Source organism: Serinus canaria, chromosome Z (genome assembly GCF_022539315.1).
Source record: "Serinus canaria isolate serCan28SL12 chromosome Z, serCan2020, whole genome shotgun sequence".
Lineage (NCBI taxonomy): Eukaryota > Metazoa > Chordata > Aves > Passeriformes > Fringillidae > Serinus > Serinus canaria.
Genome location: NC_066343.1, coordinates 62,553,258 through 62,580,921, shown reverse-complemented (window position 1 = coordinate 62,580,921; position 27,664 = coordinate 62,553,258). Strand labels below are relative to the sequence as shown.

Here is a 27,664-nt window from a genome sequence, read left to right as displayed (position 1 = left end):
AACAAACAAAAAACCAAAAAAAAAAAAAAAAAAGAAAAAAACCACCACCACCAAAGGGGGAAAAAAAACCAAAACCCACCACCCCAAAAGCATTAAAAAAGCCCAATACAAAACAACAACACTCAAACCAAACAAAATAACTCAACCCCTCCCCCCCAAAAAAAAACCCAAACAAACACACCAACCAAACAAAACCCCACCACAAAAAGAGAAGACAGGGCTAAAAACTGCAGGGCGGCGGTGTTTAAAACTGGTCCCTACTTGCAGGGACCAATACCGAGAGAACAGCCCCATCCCTGGTGCGAGGGAAAGGCAGAGCGAAGATGCGAGAGGAGGCACGTCAGCACAGCGGCAGAAAAGACTTGATCAGGGTTTGCTCCGTCTCAAATTCCTTTTCTGCAGCAAGCTTTTCCAAGATCGAGGGGGAAAAGATCAGTCGGATCAGGCGAGCACAGCTGGTGCATCACCCTGTCCAGCTGGGAAATCTGCTATCATTTTTGTCATGTTGCTGCTTTTCTATAATTGTAATAGCTGTTGTTTTTAAAACGAGTGTAACAGTTCTTGTCCACTTACATGTAACACTAGAAAACAGCAAGCACACAGTTTCAAACACTATGGTTCAGTATTTCATGTTTACTTAGTTTTTAGTTTTGAAAGTTTAAAAAGTTATACAGTTATAAACAAGCATTTTTGCCATTCAGCTTTGTCAAAAGTAATTAACAGGAAGTAGGCACATCTTTGTTAAAGAACAGGACTTCGTATCTTACAATGGTAATCAACTGGTAAAATAAAATTTATCTCGAAGTTTGTATTAAACACTCATATCAAGACAAACATGAAAGGATTTTTTTCTTCATATTGCACTACCAAGATGAATTTTATCCATTACCTAGTGATTTATATTGTACATGGACAGCCCAGGTTGATCCATGTTTCTGAAAAAATTACAATACAAAGACAAGGTAACTCAATGTACTCCAACCGGAGTAAGCTTGGGAATACAGAGTAACACACTTTACCAGTTTGTGTATCTGCATAAACTGCCTTACAACTCTGGCAGCTCACTTAGTGAAGTTTCATTTCACAGCCTATTGGCAGCTCCTAGCGCAATCCTAAAGGTCTGCAAGATCAACAGGAACATGTGAAGAAAGCAATTTCAACAGCAAGATCTACAAAGCATAGGAAAGTCACACAACAGGCAACTGGGTTCAACTTGGTAATTAGTGCCCCTTTCTACCCCTCCCCCTTCCCTATAAAAATCTCAATTCAATCAGAAAACCTTTGGCCATCAAAATTGATCTACCATAAAAATGCACTTTTATTTACAACTACATATATTGTACACAAGTTTCTGCCAGAAACTTGCTTTAACCTCCTGATACCAAAACTAAGGACAAACCAGGGTGGTCTTACAGCAGAAGAGGGATGTAAAGATATATAAAATTAAGAACTATTTTGCATCTTTACACCTTGCATGTGTTGTCAACATTACAAGGAGCAGATAGCATTTATAAATAGTTCAATACATGCAAGTGATCCCAAACCAATTCCAGATGAGGAATTGCTACAATTTAAAAACCTGTGCGTTTGTAGTGTTTATACAAGTGCAATACTTAATTCCAAAATAAAGGGTAACAAAAATGAACACATTGATTTATTCAGTACATCGGCACCAATTTGTACAAGACTAAAGACAGGACTTCTTTGTAGGATTTGCAACTGGTCCCTCACATTGGCATCCTAAAGTTTTGGTTTCAATTTCTGATACTAACTTCCACTTTGGAAAATCTTCCACTTTAAGGTACAGTGATACAGCCAATGTCCCTACAGGGACCATCTGTGACACATGAGGATAAAAAAAGAAGTTGTAAACCTGTACCCACTTATGAGACAGACCTCACAATCACCCAGTTTAAAACAGTTACAGCAGTTCAGGGGCTTCAAAACAGCCTTATGTTTCTTCAGACTCTGTGCATGTGAATTTCTGAGCTGCAGCCAGCTGGCCAGGATTGAACTGTTCCTATATCTGTAGCTAGCAGCTTCCCATGGATAAAATCTCAGCCATTGGCAAGAATTTCCATCCATGTAAGAGTCCAGGTTTCACTGCTCAGTAATGCCTGGAGCTCCAGCCTCTTCCTGGGGGAGCAACCTTTGAAACTACGTAGGTCATAAATATTATTCTGGAGCAAGCATTAAGTCTTGAATGCAAAACTAAGTATTTTATGACTGTTTATGTCTACTAAGTGCCAGATGAAAATGGAACCATGGCTAATTATATCCAATTTAAAAAGACTAAAGGTTTTCATGCAAGTACTACCTGTGATTTTAACATACAAAGTTCAGGTTTTTTCCTGAAATGCTGCAAAAACAGTAAATGCAGAAGGAGTTTTATTATGGGTAATTGCAATCTACAATTAAATACTCTCACACTCAAGTTGTCATGATCAGTTTTCAATGCTCAACTGAAAAGTTAAGACTGTTTAATTCAGTTACATTAAATAGATAAGTTTCCTATAGCGGTTGCCTGGGAAAAATGAGAAACCTGTGTATGTGATTTTCAACTACATACTGAATACTATTTAGTGTATTATAAGTTAAGGTGATAACCAGCTGTATCAAAGTATGAACATAAATGTTAAAAACCTGTAAATTTCAGATTCTGGAACAGCATGAAACAGCCCTCAGGCTCTGCTCTTAACTACAGGGACTACATGTTGCTAAGGAAAAGGATTCTTGGACTGCAGTAGCAGTGGGGAGCTGCTGTGCTGCTACCACACTAAGATAACAGGTACAGACAAGGAGGAGCTTCCCGACAGGTTCTCCACAAAGCAACATTTTGGTTTAGTCCATGGGATGCCACGTCTTCTCAGCATTAAGTCTCCTGCCACTGTTACGGACTCAATCACTCTACCCACTATCCACAGAATTTTCACCCTCAATTCATTACAGAGCACCTACACATTTCCAACTGGCCAGATTTACATGCCTTTAATAACACTTGTTGTTAAAAGTAGTACACTGTAACACATCATAGCATTCTTTATTATTTTTTGTCAAATTAGGGAGAAGAAACATAGCAGTTTTAACACATGAACATCTGTTAGGAGATGCTGATAGTTCTGAGTCACAAATGTAGAGGGTGACCAACAAGTCATACCGAGATCACTGAACTAGGACGTGTATGTTAACTTACAGTGTATCAGATATATGTATAACTAGATAAAAAAACAAGGAGGTCCATCTAGCTTAAATGTTATAGGCAGCCTATTTTGCATTCAATGTAAAATGTTACAAACACTACCCCCAAAGGGCATATTATTTCCTGTACCTGTGTTATGCTATTGGACAGCAGGCAATCAGAATTCACTCCAGCTTCAAAATAATACATGTTAACTGCCCATAATAATTTTAATCCCCGTGCAAATTGCATTCTGTGGCTAGGTTTTTCAGCGCCTTTGTTAATTTCACTTGATTATAACTGGAAGCATCTGACAATGATTTAGGCATGCTTATTGCTCTAAAAGAAATAAGCCCATCTTCAAAATTACTGTGCAAGTATTTTAATAAGATTTGCACACATCTCAAAAAACTCAATTGTATGACTCCCTGGTCTTGGAGTTACGTCAGCTGTGGAAGAGTCAAGCGAAGAGTTCACTGATGAGGTAAGGGATGTATCCGCAGATTTTCCTTGAGCATCAGCATCTGAATCTTTTTGACAAGATTTATAATTGCTCACAGAACCTGATCTCTGTGGAGTTGCAGTCCCAGACTTTGCTTCAGCAATTTCATCTGGGAACAAGGGAAGAGAAGAGGAAAATTTGGTAAAATAAAAAAAAAAAAAAATCAGTTCTCGGAAGAGCAAGTATCTTCCCTTCTTATTTTAAAATCTTGTCTTTTAAAATCTTGATTAATAAATGAACAGCTTTTGCAGACAGCATTTGATACAAAATAAAAGCTTGTATACATAGTAGCACAACAGCATATGTTCTTATGCTAACTCCTCCTGTGCTCTGAACTGTACTTCAGAACTATTTACATCTAGTCCAGACTAATATTAATTGTATTTTCCTGAACTGATTTCAGCAGGCAACTGTTCAATTTAGGTTACTCAAAACAAAATAGGTCAGCATCATAGATTAAGTTCAATAGCAGTTTGTAGATGTTTTTTCTACAATCTACTTTATTTTTATTCTATTTTTGTTTTCTTTGGGTATTTATATATTGTTATTATTTGTATTTTATGATACATGTTAGCATCTGCGTTCATTTATTCTTTTCAAAGTTTTTTACTACAGAATGTATTTAGGCTGCAGCAACTGATCTTTACCTTCAGTATGAAGAGAAAATAGTTTCATTTTAATAGTAGTGTTCTGCTGAAGCATCTCTATTCTTATTTTAAATACTGAACATTAACTTGGCTGTAAGCTGGCTCCTGAAAAATTATTTCAGGAGAAATTGGTGAAAAAGCAATACCTCTTGTTTACACAAAGCTACTTAAATTTACAAATTGTTATGAGAACAAAGAACCGTTAACTATGGCAGAGAGAAGTCAAATGAGTTTAACTATTGTCAAATTTGTCAAATTGAGTTGTCAAATATTGTCAAATGAGTTTAACTATTGGACAAGATACAACCCAAGGGCACAAATTTGTTGTATTTCCTCAAAAGTGGAAACCATGATTGTAGCAGGCTGCCCTCTCACAGCTGCACAGCTCTAAGCAGTCAAAAAAAAAAAATTCCTTTTTTCCATGCAATGTTTTCCTAGGTATGTCATCCACACCAGTGGCCGTAGGTAATTTTCCTTTAGTCTACTATGCCCATGAATAAGTGAATAAGTGTTCAGTCTCTATTAGCTCCTATGCTCACTTCATCTAACCAGGCTTGGTATACTGTGTTACTGTCGCTCCATAAAATATATTTTTGTACAGGTTAAACTATATGCTTTCAGATTTTAGTTCCTGTGAGCATAAAATTCCTACCTCAAATTTTAGCTACTAGTAGAACTGATGGGTTAACTTTGCCTTGCAGCTGATTTCTCAGAGCAAAGGGGAAGAAAATTGAAAGGGCAAAAGTGAAAAACTCACAGGTACAAATAAACAGTTTTAAGTAAGGTGTGTAGGGGAGGAAAGTGATGCTAAGGGAACCACTCAGTATCTCCAAAGCAGACTGATGCCCAACCAGTCTCAAGGTTACCTTCCCCAAAAGGAAGGCATAACATAATACGGCATTGAACATCCCTTTGTTCAAAATGGCTCAGCTCTGCAGAGCTATTGCTCCCCTCCCAACACAGCAGTGTGGAAAAAGAAAGGCTGGATACTACATCAGTGCTGCTGAGCAACACTCAGTGTGTTATCAATACTGTTTTAGTCACAGATCCAAAACAGCACCATGTAGGCTGCTAGGAAGAAAATTAACTCCATCTCAGTCAGACCCAGTACAGAGAGGTACAGTCCAAATCAGATCTAAATGCCTAGATGTCACGTTTATCTTCACTAGAAAACACTGTTCACATGCTTACTTCAGATATAAATTAATGTTTAAATTTGGGGTGAGGCTCCAAAGGCAGTTCAAGTTAGTCCCAATCTCACCTCCAACAATCCTTACCCCTTTTGCACTACTGATATTAGTTCTGATGCAGACAAAAAACAGAGCTACTCAGGAGCTGATATAGCAGAAAAACAAATGGTATGCAGCAGCTAAGCATGTATCACAGGGACACTAGTCCAGGATAGAGTAAGGAAACACTAATACAGGTTAGATTGGTTTAAAATAAAAAAAGGGCAACACTTACTTCACTTCTACATAAGTGAAAAAAGACTTGTAGAATGATTTCCCGACAACTCAAGTAACCTAAGTAACTCTTTACATACCATCAATACTACGGAAGTCCAGTAAGTATGTTCTGCTGTCCACCTGATACAACTGGAGACTCATTTTGGAATATGCACTTGTTACTGGATTCTTCCTCCGAACACGCAGATAATATGGATTTACAACCTAGTATGAAAGAGATTTGAATCAGTTAACCAGAACTGCTTGAAAATCACTGCATACTGTTTTTGTCCATTCAAGTCAGTAGTATTTATCAAGTGATTTCAGACTTCATTACCTGTTGGATTTGAGGGTTATTGGGGTTTTTGTTTTAGCCAAGAGAAATATATTCCTGCATCCCCAAGAGAAAATTTTAGCTTTTTTTTCCTGTCAGTATGTACATTCTCCCCCCCAAAACCCTTCTGGCACAGCAAACACAGACAGCACAGGCACGTAAGATTAATGCCAGAATATGAAAACAGTTTCAGATGTCTGGGCTATATAACTACACAGCTCAAACCAAAATGCATTGTTGCTTGCTGTAAAGGTCCTCTCTTCTGTTACCTTCCATTCATAATCCAGTTGTTTAATTGCTCTGCAAACTTCAGCCATGATATCATTTGGCCGACTCTGACTCCGTATTCCCAAGTGCCATTTAGCCCGCCTTACACCTTGGTGTTTTGACTTCTGTGGATTCAGCTCATCAAGGGTGTGGCGGGGACGTGGTGCTTCAGCTACTAAGAATGGCACTCGTTCAGGGTGAGGGCGAGACAGGTGGTGATCATCCAGAAAAGAATCTGGCGGACTTGTGGCCAAGTAGAAGTCTTTGGCCTCATTCATTATTCTTCTGTTATCTATAATGAGGTGATAAGCAACAGCTAGAGGGTCCTGATGATTTCGGCTGTAAAGACAACTTAGCACTTCCTCTTCTGTGCATTCAAACTTCTCACACACTTCTTTTAAGGCTTCATCATCAATCATGGTAGAGCTGTATGATGGATCTTCAGGAAACAAGTATTTTGGAAGATCCTGCTTAAACCATTCATGTTCCCTAGATTTAAAAATAAAAAAAATTCTGAGTATTCGTAAGTAAAGAAAACATTTTAACAGGAAATTCCTTTAAAATATAAAATAAATTTTAATCTGTGCTGGAAGAAAGAATAATGGTTGCCAGTACAAGACCCCTTGTAGCACATATAATAAAACAGTACATAAAGTAAGCACTGCCTGCACAAGATTTTACTAGACATTTTGCAGGAAACTGAAAAAAAAGTTTTTGCTAGCTCACAAATTGCTTAGGGATAGGAATCAGTTGGTTACTTTCTCATTTACAATTTCAGTACCTTCCTCCTCCTGTTTTCGTGACTGTTTTTCAGCCCGCAGAAAGGACTGATCCTTCTGATTCCCTTCCTGTTCCCTCTTAGAAGCTTCTTCATGCCTGACCAAACAAGATTACTTTTTCTTTGATTGTTTTAGTTATAGGAGCAAGTGATATAGTTGAAAGCTGGATTTCTGTCTTGGCCAAAGTGTCTGTTGATATGTTTTCAGACCCAGAAATTCCATCTTCTCCTTGAAGGTGCTGATTAGTACTGAGGAGTGTTCAATAAGAGCAAGCCAGGTCCCAGCAGTGTTAATAAGCCAGGCCTCCTTGCAACAGCATCTTTCTTTCAAACATTTTATCACTTCATGATAAAATGTCACTCCTATCATGCCCTACCAGTACATTTTCTCCCATGTGCCCTACCCCCACAAAAGTCACTGAGCACTACATAGCACAGCAAATTACAAAAAATCCTCTAAATATTCAACGTGTACAGCAAAAAATGGAGCATGAAAGAGATCTGATAAATCAATATTGAGAAGAGAAAAAAATCAATATTCTTACAAAGAACCATTATACTGATAGAATTTATAATTATTTTATCTAATATGCTCTGGTCAAATCTGTTATCTCAACACCTTCAAGCCCCATACTGGTTATCAAACAGGACTGCTATGGTTTAACCCCAGCCAGCAACCAAACACCACATAGCCACTGGCTTGGTCCTTTCCAGTGAGATGAGGGGCAGAACCAGAAGAGGAGAAGTGCAAAAAACTTGAAGGGTGAGATAAAAACAGTTTAATAATTAGAATTACAAAAAAAAAAAAAAAAAAAAAAAAAAAGGCAGAAAAAAAATCCAAAACCAAAAGAGGTGACAATGAAAACCAAGAAAAACAAGTAATGAAGATAAAAACAAATGGCTCATCACAAAATGTCTGATGTCCAGCAGACCAGCCCCATCAGCCTTCCTCTTACTGCAGAGTATGACCCCATATGGTATGGAGTATGTCTCAGCTGGGGTCAGCTGCTCCAGCAGTGTCCCCTCACAATTCCTTGTGCACCCCCAGCCTGCTCTGTTGGGACAGTATAAAGCAGAAAAGACTTTGTGTCTGTGCAAGCCCTGCTCGGCAGTAACTACAACATCCACCTGTTACCAAGACTATTTTCAGTACAAATTCAAAGCAGAGTTACTGTGAAAAAATTCAACTCTATTCCAGCCCAAACCAGCACAGTAAACTAAGCTCTACTCAGTGTGATCCATAACTGTGCCTCAGCACAAATGTGCTGAGCAAAATATAGTTTAATCAGAAAAGCAGTTGATTTGGAAGCAGAAGAATATTTTCCCATATCACAACAGCCATAAGCTCAGCCATAGCAGGGATGACTGAACCCAGAGGAATATTGTTACTGTTCATGGCACCAGGCTTTTCCCCTTGCATGCACATACATACAATCCCTAGAAGAATTAAGGTATTCAAATAAACTCAGTTTGTCCTTTAAACTGTGAGGTGACATGTCATATGGGTAATAGGACATGGCTGTTTCAGATTCACATTCCATCTGTGTTCTGTAACCAACATTTTTCAACATCTGTTTTGCACCACTTCTTTTCCACACACTATTTATTTGACACAACTGAGGTTGCTTATTTCCTAACTTCCAACCCTAAAAGGAGCAGCATTTTCACTATGGTAGTATAGCAACATTCTTTTCTTAGAGCTTCTTGCAAAGAAAATTAAGCTGCTGCATAAAGTACATTTCTCTCAGCTACCGTTTTTTTAATTTGATCCAGCACATATTTGTCAACACAATCAACTTCTCCAGAATTATCTCTTGGAATCTGGAGCCCATGATGCCTCTCTTTACCTACCAACTTTAACTTATCGGTACTTGGTAATTGCTTGAAGTATTTATCATTCATACAGAAATTCATGCCAGTGCTTTGAAGCTAGAAATTGTTGCCTTACATGTGGAATATTCACAGTCTTAACAAATAACTTTTCAGAGCCTGAAGAAATATGAATAAAAGCAGTAGTCATCAGATTAAAGCAACATTTATAGTAGAGAGCACTGGTTCCTAATAAGAAAGACCATTTTCTTCCCCCAGAGAAGTCTATACAGTGTAATTTCTGCAAATGATAATGCAAGTAAACAGCTTTGCTGTGGCGGTCTTAAACCTAAAGTGTTTCAAAATTTCCATATATAATATAATCTGTTTTACTATGATCTCCAACAGATACTTCACTGTCTACTGCAGATCAGCACTATCAGAGCTAAAGCCAAGCCATCACAAGCTGAATTTTTCATCTCAGTCTAGAAAACAGGGACAAAACCGTCTCTGTTCTGCATATTTGCGCTACTGTAATTCCAGCATCTTGTGATCAGACAACAGCAAGTGTTTTACCTAATGTCTCTGATTGTCGCTCTTTTCATTGGATCCACTTGCAGCATGTGCTTCAGAAGACTAATGACAGATGGATTCAGATACTGAGGGGTATAAAAGATACCATCACATATCTTCTTAAAAAGGGTTGGCACATGATCATCATCAAATGGAAGCGTTCCACATAACAAAGCATAGAGAATAACCCCACTGCTCCAAATATCTACTTCTGGACCTGCATATAACCTGTGAAAAAAAATTATTAGTGATTGTGTTTAATACATTTAAATATGTTTTCTGTCATTTTTCCATTGTCTCACAGTAATTAAAAGCACGTGAACTTGGGACAACTGATTTTGCAAGCACTATACCATTCCAGTTCTATTCTGCACCGCCCTTGAACTTCATTACTCTTCCCTTTCTAATATATAAGAGGGCACAAGTACAGTTTTTCCTCTCTAATGTGTATCCATAGTGCAATTTTGCACAATGACAAATTTGAAGAAACATGCATCTACTACTAAGAAAGCCCATGTTATATATTGCTATCAATGTTTTAGAGGAATCTGTGCAAAGCCAGTTATCCCCCAAATCATGGCTGGAAAGTTTAGGACAAATCCATATAGCAGAATGTGTCATGTATTCTGTGCCCCTGCCAGAGTAAAAGACACATCTGGCCTCCAATCAACAAGAGGCAATATTAGGGTAGGTAGCTGAAAGCAGATTTGACAATCATGGTTCACAAAAAAAGAAGTTACCTCTACAATGAGTATCTACCCTGCAGCATGTATTTCACTGATACTCAACTTCACAGCAGACTCTGCACCTCAGCTTCCAAAATCTGAGCCGTACATGAGATTTTCAAAGCAATTTAGGCAGAGTGTACACAACGCATTTGGGGCATTAGACATCACAGCTTCCTCACAGGAAGTATTCACAGCTAGTTCAGAGCAGCTTTAAACATTCTAAAAATTATCAATACCACTAACAGCTCTCAGTTTCTCAGCATAAAGTTTGTCAACTGAAGTACTTTTGTACCCTTTAAAACCAAGCAGCAACATGACTGAAGTACATGCATACATGTATCCAATATAAAAGAAACTACCTTCCAGAAATTACTTCTGGTGCAGCATAGTTAGGGGAACCACAGCTTGTTCTTAAAAATTCTCCATCTGACATCATATTTGATAGACCTGAAAGTGTATAAGAGTAACTACTAAAAATTCAGGGAGCAAAATTATTTCACACTGCATTTACCACCTAGAACAAACCACTAGTGATTCAAATTAGGAAATTAACAAATGTATTCCAGTTAAGAAATAGCATTGTTTGGAATTGTGGAATTTTTATATGAGCATGCCACATAATCCTTCATGTATGTTACCAGAAATCTGAGTAACATCAATCCATTACTGCCCACAGCCTAGAGATATTTGAGAACATATTCATTCCTAGACTAGAACAGTTAAATTTGGATGACACAGGCATGACAGAGAACAAAGTTGCTCAAAGGGAGATGAAGGAGTATAGCAAGATAGGATTTTTGTCATTAACAAGAAAGTACTAAAATTCCCATTTGCTTCTAAAATGCCAGAGTGGGAAATGCTACCACAGAATTCCCTAAAATCCTGTTAGAGTTTACACAGAAGAAAGGAACCGAGGAGGAAACATGAATTTACATCCCTACACCTGTATCACCACAGTTTAGTAGTTTGCTTTTCAGATACTCTGTAAGCAACAGAAGCATGCTTTAGAACCAGACCACCTGCATTCACCAGCACTCAGTATAGTCTAACAGCTGTAGATAATTTCTTCTAGTTTCCTCAGTAAGGCTGCATGATCAAGACTACCATAAGCCAAAGAACTCAGTGTCCAAGAAGGAATTATGCCCTTTTGTGGGTCAGCAGGAAACGCAGAGGGGAAAGAGTACAACTTGGCTAGCTTTCATAGTCTAACATACAAAAGCTTTTATTAAGCTCTTGTTTAATACACCACTCATGAATAAATGAGTGCTACAGTTTTGCTGATGCTAAGTTACAGGAAGATGTTTTTGTAAGTTACTGTACTTCATTTCTTTACCATGTGAGCATTTTCCCCCAAATAATTTTCTTCACAACAGAAACCAATATGATTCCCAGGGTCCACAGAGTTGAACACCATACTTTTAAAACATTGCATACTCAGCACTACCTAACACCTTTCACTGGACACTTACATAAGCAGGTATTATCCACTACGTCTACAAGAGATCTGTCATGACAGAGCAGTATGGATACCCTACTATGCTTACACGTGGTGAGCTTTCCTGACTCAGATGGTTCCAAGACCTAGTTTCAAGGTTTCTCTGCATCTGTGACATGCACAGCTAGCATAAACAAATCAGGAAGACTAGTGTATTTTTCTATAACACTGTAGCTTCTTAAAGATGATGAATTGCCCCTACACTGTTCTTCCAGGAGAGCTAAGCACCTACGTTTTACAGATGGTGAAACAGAAAAGGAGTGAGTTTTGAAGAAGAAAGGTCAGAAACTAAGTTTACTTAGCATTTCAGAGAAAATATTGCAAAGTGAAACTAAACTAATCAGTTTACAATTTCAGCCAGTCACAGAAAATACCTCAAGAGAAATCAAGAAAGCTCAAGAGGAAAACAAGTTCAATAAATGTGTAAGAACATTATTTTTACATCTATTTTCTTTATGTTCCTCTGTTTATCCCACCACCCAGATAATAAAATATACATACTTTGTTTAACATTTCCTATTGTTATTAGCCGGATCTAACACCAGAAATGCAATCAGATAGAAAAATAAAGCAACACTTACCAAAGTCAGCTATCTTAGCATTCATGTGTGCATCAAGAAGCACATTTTCAGGCTTCAGATCTCTATGTACTACCATGTGCCTGTGACAGTAATCCACACCAGAAAGGATTTGCTGAAACAGACGTCTACTTTCCTTCTCATCAAGCTACAACAGACAAAGATTTTAATTAATTAAGAGACAGTGGAAGCTAACTTGTTTTTCATTTTTACTAGCCAGAGGAAACTTTCCCATGACCTAAACTATATATAACTATAAATATATATAACTATAAATTATACTTATCATTTGATACTTTATATAGCTTTATAGATACTCTTATAGATTCTTAGAACTAGTAGCATGCAGCTTCATACCTTATATAATGTTGTTTGTACCACAGCTATAAAGTGACTCAAACAAAACATACCCACTTACTCAGTGACTGGAAGTTCTTAATGACACTTTTGAAATTGGGTTTGGCAGATGTTATATTAGCACTGAAACATTGAGCTTGGTATTACTAGAATTATCAGTTTGATGTTTAAGCAGAGCGCAAGATTTAAGTTGGCAAAAACTGCTGAAATGCTTCACAGAAATTATAAATTTCAGATGCTATTTATGCTCTCAGCAGCTAATCCAAAACGGCAGACTTAGGCAGGCATTTCCTACAAAGACCCATAATCCATATCAGTCTGTTCCAGCAACTGAAGTATCCTATATATCTAGTCTGTAAAAACGGATTTCAGATCTTTTACACAAGCTGTTCTAATAGTAGAAGACAGTAATAAGGGGACAGTGGTAGCTTTCTAATAATGGGATATACTAAAGAAACAGTTTTCAGCTTCTCCAGCTGGGTACATATTCATCTGGTTTATTCCCAGCCATTGCAAATTAACAGATTAGTAGAAAGGAAGAATGCTATGACAAAGCTACGCATAAAGATTTGGAATGTGTTAACATATAACCATTTGTACTTTCAAAAAAGAAAACCACAAAACCACAGTCATAAAATATATTTTAATTGATAGAAGCACAATTGAAACCAAATAAAACACACCCACATTTAACAAGGTGTAACCAGTACCCCTTGCTCCCAGCCCATGATAATGTGGTTAACTTAATTAATGCCACTTAGTGAGGCAAGCAGCCATTCTGTGACCATGCAAGACATGTGTCCATGCCCTCTGCCTCATTATCAGGTCCTGGAGGTCCTGTGAAGCAAATAAACTAGTCTTCTTCTTCCTGTCCCTACCAGCCTCAAGATTCCAGGTGCTAGGCTGATTATCTGCTGCCTTATCAGCCTTTAGTTCTCAGGCACAGAGCCATGGATGACTGTCATGGCACATGGAACTGCAACAGCAGCCAGAGTTTGATGTCTTTAACATCAGTTATGAGTCCTAAATGGGAATGAAGCCTGGGACGTCTCAGTGGCCACAAACACCTCCAGCATCCTTTGCTTCCCTTGAGGACTGACTTGTGTTCATCCCTAGGACTTTCAAGGATAGACTGTGACAGTTATATGGACATAGCAAAATACGTATTAAGATTTCATCAGATCTACAGAAGGTCTAGGTGACTAGATATCCCAAGTTAGCTTGTGTAAAAATTCCATACTGCACTACTTATAAACTATAGTATATTCATTCTGCTCATAGAAATCCTGTGCCACTCTAATCATAAATCCTGTGCTACAGTAATCATGTCATTCTTTTGAGAAAACTTTTTCTTGCATCATTCTGACAAAGATAACCAAAAAGATACCCAAAAGTCTGTCCCCTCAGTGTAGAGTGACACAGGAATGTTGCAAATGCAATAACAGAATGCAAGTCACTGATTTGCAGAGCTGGACAACTTCTTACCCTTCCATTTTTACAGATATAATCAAACAGTTCTCCTCCTGAAACATATTCCATCACCATGAAAATGTCAGTGGGTGTACTGATGACCTGGTACCTGATAAGAGAAGGTATTTATTAGTCTACACACTCAGTAAAACACTAGTTACATTTAGTTAAAACTGAAGTCATACAAATAATCAGATAAAAAATATACAATAGTTATCAATCAATCTACAGCTAATGGAATGACAGTATTTTTCAGAAGCCATTTACTCTCCTTTCACTGTGTGATGCCACCATTGCAAAGACTAGCAGAAGATTTGTAATCCCTCTCAGGAATATCAGTCCTTGCTCTTTCAGAGGAACAAGGGATTTCTTTGAGACTGTTTAAGACTATAAGACTGTATAAGACAGTGCGGCCGCATCAACAGCTTGATGCACTGAAAAGGGACATCAAAAGGACTTTGCTAGTGTGCAAAAATACACACTTTTCAACATTAACATGTAAAAAAATTCACTTGCCATAAATTAAAAAGTGTACTTCGAAACTAGGAAAAAAATTCCTCTAAATAATGATGAATATTAATATTTAAGAGTATTGATCTCTGGTTGTTATATTTTTATCATTCTACTTCGATTATATTTTAAAAACATAGCTTTGAAGCTTTGAAATAACAAGTCTAAGGACAAAATAAAAATTTAAGAGATTTTGGTTTTTTCCAATATTCTCACCTAAAAATTGTTTCATTTGTTCTCTTTACAGTATTCCACATGCAAAAGAAAAAATTTTCCCTGTGATTCCCTGAGAAAAAAACTGTCATCTCAAATCTGCTAAACTGTCTTCAGTTTAGCAAGACCACAAGTACACATTCCTCTCTCACCCTGGTAAGTCACTTGTTGCACTGACACTTCCCACTCTGCTCTGGCTACAGGTATGCCCTTTGGACCCATTGACAGATTAACTGAAAGCACTAGCAATTTTGCTGACAAATCAGCTCAACAGCTTTCTGAAAACTAGCTCACTGAAGAAGCGAGCTAGTAAGTTGGCCTTACACAATGTAATTTAGCTTCAGTGTAACAGCTGTTGCTGAATTAAAGGGAGTGCAAAAGCATGGCATCTGCCAGTGGCAGTGGGGTCTTTAGACAAAATTTTACCAATAAAACAACCACCCACATCATGACTAAGACAGTGGAAGTCACCCACACTCTGAAAGTGCAGATTATTTTAACAGGAAATTAGAGTCAAAGAAAACCAAGGTTGCTTATAATTTATTACTCCAGATGAGACATGAGGGGTCTACTCTGGGACATAGTTTTACTCTGAAATCCACTGATGAACTATTGATCAACTAAGAGATGTAATCAGGCATATTTTAAATACCACATTGAGACAAAGGGCAGCCACTACACTGAAGATTCCTGAAATAGCAATCGGATTTATCGAGCTTTACATCCTTAATTCAGAAAAATCTTGCAGAGCACCACCTACACTGAAAAAACATATTTCAATGACCAGCTCATCACTAAAAACACTTTGAAAAAATACAATAAACTTGCTATAGAAATGACCTTTACATTCCTGTTCTTAGTAACTAATTTTCCAAGCACGAAAAAAAAAAAGATCAAACATAAACAGAAAAAGAAAACTGAAGTAGCCATTAAACTCAGTGATGACTGCTACAAAAATATCTGTCATGACATTACGTTTCATATACCTGACCAAAGAATGTCTAAGCAAAGATCTAAGGGAAACTCTCCAGCCTGCAGTAAAGCCCAGCTTTGTAAAAACACATTAGAGAGGGCACAGTTGCATATTTTGAAGCTTTTCTGACAAGATAAGTATACTTATAATAATAAGTAATACTACTGTTTGTAGTGTTGCCCTTTAAATGTATTTGAGATCAGTGAGAGCAAAAAGAGATTACTGTCTAAGTAAGCTTAATTACAGTAAGTAAAACTTACAGCTTAATTATATGAGGATGCCTGAAGAGTTTGAGGTTCTGAATCTCCCTGCGGATTTTTCCTACAACATCAAGGCTGCGAATCTTCTGTCGATTCAGGATTTTCACAGCAACTTTATGCCCAGTTAGCTCATGTTTTCCAACTGCAAGAAACAAGGAAGTAGTTAGTCAAGGTTTTCAATTGCTCAGTTAAGACATTGTTTCTCCTTTTTGAATGTAGCCAAGTTAAGACACTAGCATTCCACATATCCCCATTATCTATGAGGAGGTTGAAAACCCGATGATATAGAATTTCTCCAGCCATACTCCTAACCAGAAGTCTTGCAGCATAACATATTTTGCAATATTGGTTTAAAAAAAAAAAAAAAAAAGCATATCCCCAAGCCCTGCCATCCTTGCTAATTAGAGAGAGCATTTCCACTCACTGTGTAAGTCACTCCAAGCTTTTGGCTTGCTTGGCAACCCACTCAAATATGTTTTCCTGTACCTCTTCCACTTCATCTGCAAGGTTCACTCCTATCACTCCCTCAAGAAGCCTGCTTCAGCAATTGCTCTGAATTACCAGTGTAACTACCTGATCAGTTTACTTATAAAAATGTATCTGTCCTTGGAGCAGACTGACAGCTCCACATTCTGTGCAGTTAACGCCAGAGCTTTATTCTATTTAAATAAGTAGCAAATGGGACAAGAAATGCACAAAAAATAGAACAGAAACAAGGAAAAACAATGCAAACATGCAACCTAATGCATTCCTAGAAGTGGAAAAGAAACTAAGGACGGTTTCACTGTTCTTTAAACAGAGGAACTAAAAAGTATAAACTATTTCACAGTGAGTTACCTCTCTTAAAGTCCTTTACTTTGCAAGTGGTATTTGGAATAGACACAGCAAAATCCATAAGAATATTTCCCTTAAACCCAAAATACAATGACAGGTGGAACACCAAGAAGCTAAGTAGCTCTTTTACTAGAAGGCTTCCCTATTTGCATGGCTGCCACATGCAGCGATTATAATATTACCAATCATTTGCCACCCTGACTTCTACCTTCCAAAGATAAGCCAGATTCTCCAGACACACATGGCTCATCCTTGTCCACATTAATAGACATTTGCAACAGAACTGTGCTGAACACAATACTCACACAAGTGAGGGAGTGCCTACCCTCACTTGAGAATTTAAATAAGACCTGGGCTTCAAGATTTATTTAAATATATCCATGGGAAGCTGTGATTAAACAGCAGCGATCCACAAAAATCTTTCTGTGTTCATCAGATAATTTGGATAGAAAAAACAAACACCCATCAATCTGTAAATCTCATTCCAGCACAAAATACCTTCCTGCTGCCTTCTGCCTCTGTATCAAGCTAAAAACAAGTGAGAAGTTCTTAGCAGAGAGACAGAAGATAATGATAAGCATGTGCATGCTTTTTCTTACAAGAAGACAGCCACCTATAAAATTAAGCAGTCTGAATTCCTGTAGGGAACTAAACCGAGGATTACCCAAGACCCAGAACCAACACAATGCTGCAGTGAGATATGTTTAGCACATGAAAAAAACAAAAGAGCTCTGATTAGGATGAAAAGACATCTCCTAATTCAGAGGGGCCATTACCTAGCAATAGCCACAATAAACAAAGTGCTGGGAAGGTGCTACTGAGGAATGCAGGAAAAAGCTGGAATCCATAGCAAGTTCTAGAGACCACAAAGCAGTGGCATGTGAGTACCTAGAAATGTATGAGAATTATTTGCTTTGAACCAGACTTACAATCACATCCCCATAATTTTCTTCAAATGTGATTGCAGTTAAAGGAATCAAACAAATTATATCACCTTTGTTCAAGCTCTCAGGAGTAAAGAATCATCATAAAAAATGATAAAAATTAGAAAAGCAACTATTCTAATTGTAAAGTCTTCACCCATCCATAATGGGAACAGATGTACACCAGGATTATTTGAAAAAAAAAAAAACAAAACAAAACAAACAAACAAAAAAAAACCCACAAGAAAAAAAACCCCACAACTTTAATTAGTAACTTAAAATGTAACATATTTTTTGTTAGTAAGAAACAACTTCTTAGCAAAAATCTTTTGGTCAAACATATGAATCTGCATCTTCATTTGTACAAAGCACATTTAAGACAGCGTTTAATACATTAAGTAACATACATATTTGACCAAGTCTACAACTTAAGATATAAATACACAGTTCTGATATGCATTGGGTTATAAAATCTCATTTTTAAACCGCTTTGTTTCATTTCTGATTTGTCAGTCTACCTTAGACTGGAATTCCATTAACACTCAAAAAAAACCCATTAGAAAGTAATTGATTAGCTATAATCTATGCTCAATATGCAAGGCACATAAAAAAAGAGTTTTTCAAAACAATTTTCTTTCTAAGTAATTAAACAGTAATATTTCCAGTTAACTGAAACTAATTCTAGCTGTCACAGCCTTCAAGGCTGCGAGCCACAAGCCTTAATTTTATTCACTGACTGGGAGAAAACAAGATTTTCTGCTCCTTCAACTCCACCAGCTCTGAATAAATTATTGTAATGAAAACATACTATGGTTCGGTGCCAGGGCAGAAAGATCCCAAAAAGCCTATTCTCTTGCTTGAGACATTTCAAATTCAATCTCTATTTTCTTCAGAAACGTTTGGCTAACTTTAATTCAATTTGAAATTATAACAAATCCAGCCTTTTAAGATACAAGTAGCCTTTCCTGGATACAGTTCAAGGTATCTGTTACCAGTAAAACAGCAGATACCAACTGGTAACAGACTGCTGACACTTTTGAATTCAACATTAGGACAGAAGTGAAAGCGTCACACCAGATGATAACATCATGTAGAAACATAAGCAGCCAGTGTTACCTTCCTGAAATCTACTTTGCATTACCACTTGATGGAAGTTTTACCTATAATAGGGAATGCACCCTAATCCTCAACTAGCTCAGTCTTTCAAAATAATCTCTGGAAAAAAAAAAAAACCAGACCTAGTATATTCCTATATTTCCTTTTTTTTCTCTAATATACTAATTGCCCTCAAGCTTCACTGTGGCTTTGCATAGGATCAAGATTTTCATGACAGTGACAGAGTATCAAAGCAGCAGTGACTTATTATTAATTGTAGAAGGGCAGGAGGAAGAGTCTCTATCTTGTTCAACAGTTCTTCAATCAGAAAAAACTTATTTTGAGGTCATGCAGACCAAATACAACATACTCATGAAATACAGGTATCAGTCATTAAGTTTTTAGAGGAGAAAAAATTAATCTGAAGGCTATGTTATATTTAATGAAACAATTTGCAGCAGGCCAAAAAGCCAATCCAAAGCTCAGAGGGAATCAGTCTTTAAGAGAATGAGCTAAACAAATATTTTCACTAAAATGGGAAAAAACCCTTAACAGCAATACTTTGTGCTGTGCAAAGCCATCTTGCTGCACAACATTAGCTACCATACTGACTTGCACTGTTCATTTACAGGCGGTCTTATTGCTGCCTTGACCCAGACCACTCGGTTTGCAGTCTATGCAGAACAGTGTTGATACTCTAGACACAGAGAGCTGGAACAATTATTGTATATTTACAGCCTTAAGTAACATCCCCTATCATCTCAGTATGGATCACTGGAAGTTCGAGTAGTCTTCCTTTTATGAAAGATAACTTTAAAAACAAAAGTATCTGGAATTAAGTTTGCATGTAGTTTAAGCAGAAAACAACAGCTTAAAAAACAATGCTGGAAATAGGGATAGATGTTTTACACTGAATCCTAGTGAAGTCTGAACATAATTGTGTCTCATACAATTGGTTAAGATTCAGTATTCTGCCACCTCAGCTTTCCACTTTAGTGGCATTTTAGCTTTGTCTAGATGATAGCTAGGAAGAGCCACTTCTTCGAATGCCCATCTGAGGCACAGTCAGGTAAACCAGGTCACTCAGAATTCATTCATCGGGGCACAGCCAGGTGAAAATGATAAACGGGACAGAATCACAACAGTGACAGCTACCAGCAGCGTGAATTCATCTGAAAGCGACAGGAGGAGACCTTTCACAATTACCAAATAAAGCACTGATTTTCCAGTCCAATTTTTTCAGGTTGCCACCACTGCTGGAATAAAACATTCACTTTGCCTGACTCCCCTACATTACATGAGCTCAAGGTATATCCTAATTGAATTTTAACAAGTGAAAACATGTTTTTCATCTTATGTCAACTGATGAAACCATACCACCAGAGAAAGAAATTATGAAAACAGGAAAACAATTGTAGATCTGGTATTAAATGAAGAAAATGTGTGGTCAAGAGAAAATCAGTGCATCATAGATAAAATGTTCTTTATTCAGCACAGCTGAAGCAAGACAAAAGTAACACAGTACATCATATGGAGACAAGAAAAGCAGTACTGCAACAGTGCTCTCCTAAATTTAGGATCATACTAGAACATTGATGTTATGACAATCCTAGTCTTCTGCAGTGTGCTGGGTAAAAAACCACAGAACAAACACAGCTTTGACCCCTCCCTGAAGCAGGCAGTCCTTCTATACGGAAAGAGAACCTAATGCTTGTCTGCTACATTACTTTTTTTTTTTTCTCTTCTCAAGGAAGTACTAAGTTCCCACAGAAAAAAATGGTACCCCAGCTGCCAGATTGGGGGGGGGGGGGGGGGGGAGGAGGTTCTCTCTGATCCCAAATGGCTGGGGCTGTCCCTTTTATAAGGTTCTCTTGAAAAAAGAAGCAAAATATCATCCTATTTACCATACATTAATAATTTTTTTCACAACATGTCAATAGCTAAAACAGTTTGTGCAGAGCACATACAATGGATTATCTACACTGAGGAAAAAAGCTGAGTTTTTTATTCACCTATTCAGTTAAAAAAAAAAAAAAAAAGCCAAACCCCCCCCCAAAAAAAAACCCCAAGCCTACCCCCCAAAGAAGAAAAACAACCCTCAAAAAAAGCTAAACAAAAAACCCCACAACTCTAATAAAGAATACAGCCTAAACCTAGCTCTATTCATTTGAGAAAGGATGTTTTTTAATTTGCTTGCCCTGATATTTGAAGTTCTCACAAACAACGAGGCAGGAACAGTGTAAACTAACGCAGTTCTGCCATCTGCAGTGTATGGCAGTATGCGGAAGTTTAAATTCTACCTAATTTCTACAAGCCTCTAAACAAGCCGCGCGGCATCCATAGCCCTACACTGGAAAATTTCTTAAATCTGAGCTGAAAAAAAAACCAACTTTACAACCATTGGCCAAGCAGATTAAACATGAAGTTTTTCCGTATCTGCACATCAGCTGTGTTACCAATTAATCCAACAATCCCAGAACACATCTTTTTACGCTTATTTGTCTATAGAGAGAGAAATCTTGCCTTCCTTACAAGGGCATCGAGAGATCGTACTGGAGTATCAAAATGCAATATACGAAGCTCGATGACTTAAGACTTCCTACTTTCGTTACATGCGCGGTGTTGTCCTAAACAGAGACAGCATTTAGCTCCCAGCGGTTATTTCCGCAAGCACAGATGAGGAAGCTGTTTCTGTCCCAGCCGCTGCTTCCCGCAGCGGGACGGCAAGTCCCACCCCGGCAGCTCAGCCCGTGCAAGCCCCGCTGCAATCGGCGCTCCCAGCGCCGCGGCCCCGCTGACGGGCCGCCGATGGCCCCGCGGCCCCGCTCACCCTTGACTTTCCCGAAGGTGCCGACGCCCAGCGTGTCTCCCAGGATGTAGTGCCCGATCTTCACCCGCCCGTGCTCGTGCTTCTGTTTATCCGCCACCGCCGCCATCTTGAGGCAAGGGCCGAGCCTGCGCATAGCGCTCGCGCGCCGGGAGAGGGCCGGCGGGGAGGAGCAACCACAGAGCGCCCGCCCGCACCCGAACCCGGAAGCGAACGGCGCACCCCTCGCCGGCCCGCCCTGCCCCAGGACGAACCATTGCGGCCCTCGGGGGAGGCCGGGCCGGCCCACGGGCGCCCGGGGGAGAACGGACCCTGCCCGGCTGCGGAGCGGGGTGATGGCGGCGCGTACGCGTCTGCTGCCGGCCGTGGCACCCTTGCGGCGACGCCGCCCGCTTAAAAACGGATCTCCGAAATCTATATTTCCAATAACCTTGTAAATGAAATCCGTTTGTTCTCCTCAGCTGCGCTTTTCACATCCAGACCTTGTTACAGGAGTACGAAGCAGGAGTCTCCTAACTCCAACTACTTTGACTACATACCCTGCCCTCCGGCTTGCCTTGACAGCCCCTCACGCCGCTCATTCGTATTGCATTTAAGCCACTAACTTGCCTTCCATTCCATGCATTGGGTATTTTCTATACACCGAAGACCATACTTCTTTTTTTGTTGATTATAAACTGGGTTAATTTTTTTATTCAAATTCTGACTCCGCATTGAAACAAACATATAAACCTGGAGAAGAAGTGACTGTTGGATGGGTATTTCCAAACGGAGAGATCATCAATTGAAGAGGAAGGTTATGGGCAACTCCCATGCCTTTACTTCCTTTCCCTAGTACTCCAGACTAAGTGAATTATTAAATCTAAAATAGTTTCACTTGCTTACCGTACACACAGCCTCTGAATGTGTTTGCAAAATAGATAAATACATCAGACAGCAAGAAAGTTTGGACAATTATATTCTAGTTATGGTCCTAAATCCAATTCAGAGAGTCTTCAATATTACTTATGTTATAATCATTAATTTAACAGTTGGAAACCAGAAATTCTGCTCTACGCAAAAATTGTGTACTTTAAGAAATTCCTCTATGGTAATGGCATAAAAAATTTATAGGGAAATAACCTTGAGGGGTGTTCCCACTCAAGGGAGAAATATTCATACCCTGACTCTGGAAAGTGAAGGGATGCGTCAGAAGTGTGTCTGTTAAACAGTGGGACTGTGCTCTTACAGTATATAAACCACCTATATAAAGTGATTGTCAGCCAGATGTTTTTAGGTCACCTGTGTCAGCTCATCAGCCTTTAGCACAGCAGCTTTACTTCAGTTATCTGGATCAACATTTGTGGGTTCCTTTCTTGGGAACTTGGCCACATCCTCATCAGTGACAATTTCTGGCAGGAAATAATGTTTTTCACATCCTCAGGATGTTTGACTTTGAATAGTTGAGTCAGGCTGGTCTCGGCATTCTTCAACACCAAAAGCAGCTTGACACCCCTCCTCCACCGACCTCTGATAACTTTTGCTAACAAGACAAAGTTTGAGCGGTTTTACCCACTTTAGAGCATCCTGTTATACTACAATAGTAACATTACAGTACACTACAATGGAATTGTACAAGCTTTGAAGCATAATTATAAAAGTTATTTGGCCTGATGTTAGGTCTTTGGCTCTAAAAATCTTGTACATCACAAGTAGTAAACATGCACACAAATCAGAATATACAAACTAGCATAGTTCATGATCTGAGATTTTGGGGAAAAATATTTATTGTAAGGCTGTCAAATTTCAGGGTGGGATTGGATAGCAATCTAACATGAGGAAAAGAAAATTTGGCAAGTTCTCTTTTGTGATGCAAAAAGCATTACTTAAACCTTTTGGAAACATTCATTGAAGTATGAGGAGAAAATTATGTGTTGAATATCACACGGGGAGCGGGGGGGAAGAATGGATTAAGCCATAGCTAGCTGAAGAGGGGAAAATTATTTGGGATGTCTGCAGAGCTTTTTAGTGTCTTGATACCAAATGATTGCAAGCTGTTTTTGGCTTTAACTCAAGTTGCTGTCCTGATCACCTGATCATGACAACACAATGAGAATTCAAAAAGCTCTACAGGTGTGTACTAGAAAATTATATCATTTCATGTATTACTAAGTAATCTCTTAATCACTTAGATACCAGAACATTTTAGAAAATGAAAATAAATGAGCTGCTAAAGTAGGATGGGAACTAGTCTGTAGAAGCCATTCATTACTTTTATATTTGCAGAGAAAAGTGAGTATTACCAAAATATTTTGTCCAATTGTACTGTGACTTTTATGCTTATATCCCTGCATTCAGTTTTACTCTAAGTTATTTGTCACACCTTGAGCATTAAGTTGCTTTTTAAAACAGAATAAAAGCATAAAACCTACAATAGATAAAGTCTCCCATGCTGAGTCAAGTCAATATAATCTAGGCCAAGGTGTATAGTAAGATCACAATGGATTAATATTTTAATATTTAATACCTATGCACAATACATATGAACCTACACATCTTACTTGAACTTTACTCAGTGTGAAAGGTAGTGATAAACACTAACAATACCAGAACTTTACTCAGTGTGAAAGGTAGTGATAAACACTTTACAATACCAATCAGCAGCACTGCTTCCTCTCACACCTTTTGCATGTTTGAGTCATCTTAGAAGACTGAGCTTTTTTGGCCAACCACACAACTTTGAGTAATATATTGTTAGGGTTTGGGGTGCAGGTTGTCCTCTTAGAATAGCTGTAGGAATAAAACATACCAGAGGAATTCCTCCATGAGTCTTTGAGGCCAACTTACTTTCTGATAACCACTCCATTACACTATTTATCTTGAAAAGCCCATGCACTACTTTAAAAACACATAATTTTAAAACAAAAAATTAACTCAAAACTGACTTAATGAGTTCTGTCAATTATCTCCATAATCTTATTTTGAGACAGAAGATTGCTGCTAAGTTCCTCTAGTACAGTTTATTTCTTTTAAATGTAAATTGTTTCTATTTTCCAATAATTTTTTCCCATATGTGGGAAGACTCAGGGTACTCTAGTGTAAATAGAGCTGCTACTCTGTGGGAACACCCCCAGCACTGTTACCCAGGGTGTTACAAGTGCCACCAGTGGGGAGATGCAGCATGTGTGCCCTTCGTGACTCACAGGGAGCTAGTGCTTCTGTGGTTCAGGGACACAGCAAGGCTTTCCTGACACGTCTGCCCAGATACTGCAATGCCAACAGGCCCCTGCACAGTCCAGGGCCAGCAAGGAGACCAGGAGTGGTAGATTATGTAATAATTAGACAGTACAAGAAAACAAAGGATTGAAGACAAAACAGAAAATATTCTCAGCTTTACTAACAATATGAAAGGGGGAATGTTAATGCGGGTTGTTTCTATGCTGGCATTAAGACTTCCTTGGCATCATTGGTGCATCTTGCCAACAGGCACACACTTACTGCCCTTTTCTCTTTGACTCTACATTACCACTGAATGTACAGCACATTTCTTCCATAAACACCTGGTACTATTTCCATTCCCTCTCCTTCCCCTAAAAGTGTATGTTTTGCCCAGCTCTAGGCTTTTACCTCTTCTGCTGTTTCTAGCTTCTAAGTTGAAGACACTGCAGAAATCACAGAATGGTTTGGGTTGGAAGGCACCTGTAAAGATCCTCTAATCCAACCTGCCCTGCAATCCGCCAGGACATCTTCAACTAGACCAAGCTGGTAGAGCCCAGTCCAGTCTCTTCTGAAACACTCCCAGGGACTGGGAGTATTGTAGCTTCTCTGGACAGCCTGTTCAAATGTCTCAACAGCCTCATAGTAAAAGACTTCTTCCTTTTACATAGCCTGAATCTACTCTCCTTTAGTTTAAAACCATTACCCCTTGTCCCATAACTGCAGGCCCTACTAATAGGTCTGTCCCCATGTGTCTTCCAGGTCTGCTACAAGTATTGAATGGCTTCCTGGAGCCTTCTATTCTCCAGGCTAGACAATCCCAACTCTCTGGGTTCATAGGAGAGGTGCTGCATCCCCCTGCATCTTCTTTGTGGTCTTTCTCAGGGCATGGTCCAACAGAAACATGTCTTTCCTGTTCTGGGGACCCCAGAGCTGAATGCAGAGCTCTGGGGTGAAGTCTCCCTAGAGATGGAAGGACAGAGGGGCAAAATCTCTTTGCTTGCCCTTCTGGCCACACTGTTCTAAATACAGCCCCAGATGTGGTTGGCTTTATGGTTTCTGGGCTGCAAGTACACATTGCTGGCTCATGTCCAGCTTTTCAAGCACCATTACCCTCAATCCTTCTTCACAGAGCATCTCTCAATCCCTTTATCTCTTGGCTGGGATTTGCCTTGAGAGCAGGACCTTACGTTTGGCCTTGCCGAGCATCTTTAAATTCACATAAGCCAGCTTGATCTTGTCCATGTCCTGCATGGCGTCCTCTCCCTTGGACATGTCAACCGCACCACTTGGATAGTGCAAATTCTCAGAGGGTGAACTCAATCTTACTACATCACTGATGCTGTTTCACAGTGGGAGAAGTTACACACTTTGACCTTCCCCTATGGCTCACACGCTGACAGAAGCCCTTCCTCTTCCATCCCTTGCCAGGCTTGCTTTAGCCACACCTTGCCTTCCCAGCGCTATCCTGTCACAACTGAGCAATGTCCCCATGCTCTTTCCAGGATACCTCCTCCTGCCTTTCCATTTCCTTCTTGCCCATCTGTTTGGCAAGCAGGTCTTGACTCAGCCATGCTGTTGGCTTTCCTTGCCTGGTTTTCTACAGATGGGGATTGAGAGCTCTTGCTCCCTGTGGAATGCACAGTTCAAGATCTGCCAGCTCTGTTCCACTCCCACGCTGAGGGCAGTGGATCCCAGGACCTAGCTCCTAAAACCTAAGAATTGCTGAACTTTCCTGCAGAGAGATGCTCATGCAGCCTGCGGTTGTGCCAGGGAGCTCTAAGGGCCTCACTTAGGACCAGTCTTTACAGGGTTGCAAGATGACTGACTTTAGTCCTCAGGCAGTTTCCATATTGGCAGCCATCCAAGGCAGTAATTATTGGACATTTTCCGAAGTCTGTAACCATTATATTGTTACTCTCAGGCTGTTTCAGGCAAGTAACATTCCTAGGCTACCAGTGGATGACTTACTGTCTCTTGTCACCTTCCTTGGTTAGGTAACAAAGGCCCTGCTATGGACAGTGTTTCTGTAAAGTTCAAGGGCAGTTTTGATGGGGGTGAGGGGGTGGAGGAGGTGTTTAAAGACATAATACATCACCGCAAAAGGATTTTCTGAAAGGCATTCTGAAAGGCAAGGATTTTTCAAAAAGGCAATCCATCTTTCACCACAGTAGTCACTCGAACACCTCTCTGCCTTTAAGAAACCTTCATCCAATACACTTCTAAAAAGTGTACACTAAATAGGAAATGTAATTTCTGTGATGTAATTTGGACTACACCATCTATCAGTCAGAAGGATGCAAAAATCATACATTACAGACTGGGTAAGACAATAATACTGTATCCATAAAGTATGGAGTAAGCATTATGCAGAGGTTCAATAAATAACTTTCAAGTTAAAATGCTTAATGATTTCAACAGATTATACACTGAGAAACCAGCAAAGCAAGCAAAGCAGCCTTTCAGTATTTAACACACTACCAAGAACAGAAAGGCATCAAAATCTATTTCCTGTACAGTGCAAATATAACTGACACATGAAGTACACAATCCTTTCTGAACAGGACAGAAAAAAAAAAAAAAAAAACCCCCACAAAAAACTGATTTCCTGCCCCTCACCAAGAATTTTTAAACAACTGAAAATGGCTGTCAAAATTCTTGTCCATAAAATTC

The 27,664-nt window shown here is 39.0% G+C and overlaps 1 protein-coding gene across 1 annotated transcript; it reads right to left on the bottom strand.

The window, feature by feature from the left end:
• Window positions 1-613: 613 nt before the first annotated feature.
• On the bottom strand, window positions 614-21,966 carry PRKAA1 (protein kinase AMP-activated catalytic subunit alpha 1). Its single transcript, XM_030237128.2, has 9 exons — window positions 21,800-21,966; window positions 16,118-16,259; window positions 14,177-14,270; window positions 12,338-12,482; window positions 10,621-10,708; window positions 9,537-9,761; window positions 6,376-6,862; window positions 5,871-5,997; window positions 614-3,789 (listed from the first exon to the last, which is right to left on the bottom strand). Exons 1-9 carry the CDS (start codon window positions 21,930-21,932, stop codon window positions 3,545-3,547), a joined length of 1,686 nt encoding a protein of 561 aa, XP_030092988.1. The 5' UTR covers window positions 21,933-21,966; the 3' UTR covers window positions 614-3,544.
• Between the last annotated feature and the right edge of the window lie 5,698 nt (window positions 21,967-27,664).